This window comes from Otolemur garnettii, unplaced genomic scaffold (genome assembly GCF_000181295.1).
Source record: "Otolemur garnettii isolate 467f Iridium unplaced genomic scaffold, OtoGar3 scaffold00016, whole genome shotgun sequence".
Classification (NCBI taxonomy): Eukaryota; Metazoa; Chordata; class Mammalia; order Primates; family Galagidae; genus Otolemur; species Otolemur garnettii.
The window spans coordinates 16808303-16811104 of record NW_003852411.1 but is presented as its reverse complement, the minus strand read 5'-3'; the positions used below and the strand labels follow the sequence as shown (position 1 = coordinate 16811104).

General features: G+C 44.8%; 1 protein-coding gene across 1 annotated transcript in view; it reads left to right on the top strand.

Moving 5' to 3' along the window:
* The window catches only part of PAPPA2 (pappalysin 2), a 144674-nt gene that overhangs the window by 71651 nt on the left and 70221 nt on the right, over positions 1-2802 (top strand). Inside the window, exon 12 of the mRNA XM_023510812.1 lies at positions 2434-2611. Coding sequence (XP_023366580.1) covers positions 2434-2611 — 178 coding nt within the window. The remainder of the gene's footprint in view (positions 1-2433; positions 2612-2802) is intronic.

The following is a 2802-nucleotide window of genomic DNA, read 5'->3' as shown; positions in this document are numbered from 1 at the left end:
TGGCTATGAATGAGAAGGATAAGAAGAAAGAGAAGAAATGAAATGACCATCCAGCCTTTCCCAATTTGAATTCCTCTCCCTCCACCCCTTACAGGCGCCATGTTCTGTGATAATGAAAAGCATTTGAAAAAAAGAGAGAGTGAAAAAAATGCAGGGACTGAATACACTTATGTGACAGGTGAAGAAGAGAGAGAAGAAAAGACAATGTTTGCAGTGAACTAAAATTAGGAGCAAATTCATGACAAAACAGACGATACATAACAAAGCCAGGGGGGAAAAAAGGCAATATATTCAGGGTCTGAGAGATACACTTTCAGTGATAGTGTGATAGTGGCTTGTTATAGTTTGAGCCAGATGTCTCGGCCATGATAAGAGTGTAAGGGGCAGAATCTGGGTTGGGAGGAGAAAAGGGAGAGCTCACCCATTGCCAAACATATGGTAGAGTCAGCAACAGAGTTTCCCAGCTGGCTGAATGCTGCTGTCACCCGAGGCTGGCCCCGTGAAGGAAATTATTCAATCCCGGCTCGTGATCACAAGACAGTGGGGATATTTGCTTTTTGTTGACATAAGAACTGAAACTAAACAGAAAAATGTGTCTGGCTTTGAATTGGGTCCTTCTGGCAGGCCACAGGGAAACATTGGGAAGCAGGCAGAAGCAGTTAGCCAGGAGTCAGTATCAGGGGTGACAGGTGCCTTCAGCTGCCATTTTACTCTTGGCTTTGGGGCCTCTTTGGTATCCTGGCAGGATAGCTTGCTTTAGCCATAGAAACACCCTCTCTATCTTTGACCTTTGGTAAACCAGTGGCTGGAATGATGACTGCACCTTTCCCTGACAAGCCATAAGCCTGCAGGTCTCAGGTCCTGCTATTCCGTCCCCCTACCCTAGCAACCTTATGTCCCACCTGTTCCTGTGCTTCTGGAAAGTCCTGATTATCTTTCAAAGGCCAGTTCCGGTGTTACCTACTCCGTGAAACCTCCTCTAAATGCTTTCTCTCTGTGTCCAAAGATGGCAGTCCCTTCTCCAGCTCCTGGGGTGCTGTTGTCCTGGCAGGTAGTCTATTTTTGCATATTTATAGTTTCTGTCTGATCCCAGTTTTCTACTTCTTTTCTTTTATTGTTTACATTCTTCATATTGCATTCTCTTCAATCATTAGAGAAGGGGAGAGGCTATAACAGATACAAATGTAGCTCTAGAATTTCCTTCTTTACTTTCTTTCCTGCCTTCCTCTCCTCTTTTCTCTTTTCTATTTTTCCTCCCTTACACATTTTCTGAGCCACTGTTTCAGCACGCTGTTTGGTCCCCTGGTAGATTTTGAGGTCTTTGAGGGCACCTTGGTTAGTACAGCTGTTACACATCTCTTCAGTTGATCAGTAGCCATGTGCACCAGGGCTACCCCACAGAAGTGACAGACCCCAGGAAGCACCTCGAATCTCTTATCTTTAACCACGATGTTTGGAAAGTGCATCATATGCTGTTCTTAGATGCAATGCACTGTTCTCGGTAGAGGTAGTTATTTCAATAGTATTATCAGTTGGCTTATTATTAGTAATAGGGATGCCAGCAGGAAGCAGATGATGTGTTTAAAAGTAGGTAATTTGAGAGAATTTAATACGTGAGTCACTAGAAAAGTTTTGATACAGATTGTTATGGTCCATTATTTCACTCTAAGAAACACAGTGGACAGTGTCCTTTCTGAGTCATCCGTGCAAGTGTCAAATTGTTTGGCTTATTGGTGTTTCTGGGAGGGTTTTGTTTGTTTCTGTCTGCACGGATTTTATGTTTCTTGATTTTTGTGTATCTCAAAACTTTCATAAGGGATTACTCATAAAGGGTGGACAGGATATAGGAAAATCACGAGGAGATGGGGCAGTATCCCAAGGTAAAGAAGCTCGGTTATCACTCCTGGGTCTGCAAGGTAGGAGCAGAAGCACAGTCAGAAGGAGCAGATGCTGGGTGGAGTGGGCTCCCAAAGGACATGGCCCACCCACAGTGCCCCATGAGGGAATAGGGACAATCAGCATCCTGGCTTCCCTCCTGTGTGTCCCTCTCTGGTCTGCCATTGCATCCTGGGGTTGAACCCACGCACACATAAGCAGTATAAAACCCACAGAGCCAGGGTCCCTGGCGCAGAGCAGGGTGAAGTGTGGAGAATGGAGCTGGAGCTGTGAGTGGCAGGCAGCCTGCAGAATTGGCCTTGAGGAGTCTTGCCCCTTAACGTCCCTTCTACTCACAGGCTTCTATCATCAGCACTGTATTTGAGTATTGTAAGACTATATACTAATAAAACAATGAGGCATAAAGAGGGAGAAAGCCAAAGTAATTGTACCTGTTTTGAATGTTTAGATAAATTACTGGGATTCTTCCAAAGCTTGGAAATTATTTTGATGAGCCTCTTTATGTGACTTTGACAGAAGTAAATTCTCTGTTTCTAGAAGGAAATTCTACTCACATGTTCTTCTGGACACTGGGACCGAGATGTGAGCTGCATGCCTCTTGACTGTGGTGTTCCTGACTCATCTTTGGTGAACTATGCAACCTTCTTCTGCTCAGAGGGAACTGGCTTTCTGAAACGCTGCTCCGTCTCTTGTGTCTTACCAGCCAAGCTGCAAGGTATTGTGTGGCCAACTAGGAGTTGCATGCAAGTTCTCTTCAGTGCCTTAATTTTGGGGTTATTTTAGAGCTGTTTTCTTCACTCCAACACCCTTTCCATTCCCTCCACTGTGTCAACATCCTGTGAAAACACCAACAAAGTCCCAAAGCGCAAAGCCATTCTCTGTCTCCAACTTCCTGGAAGGATACAT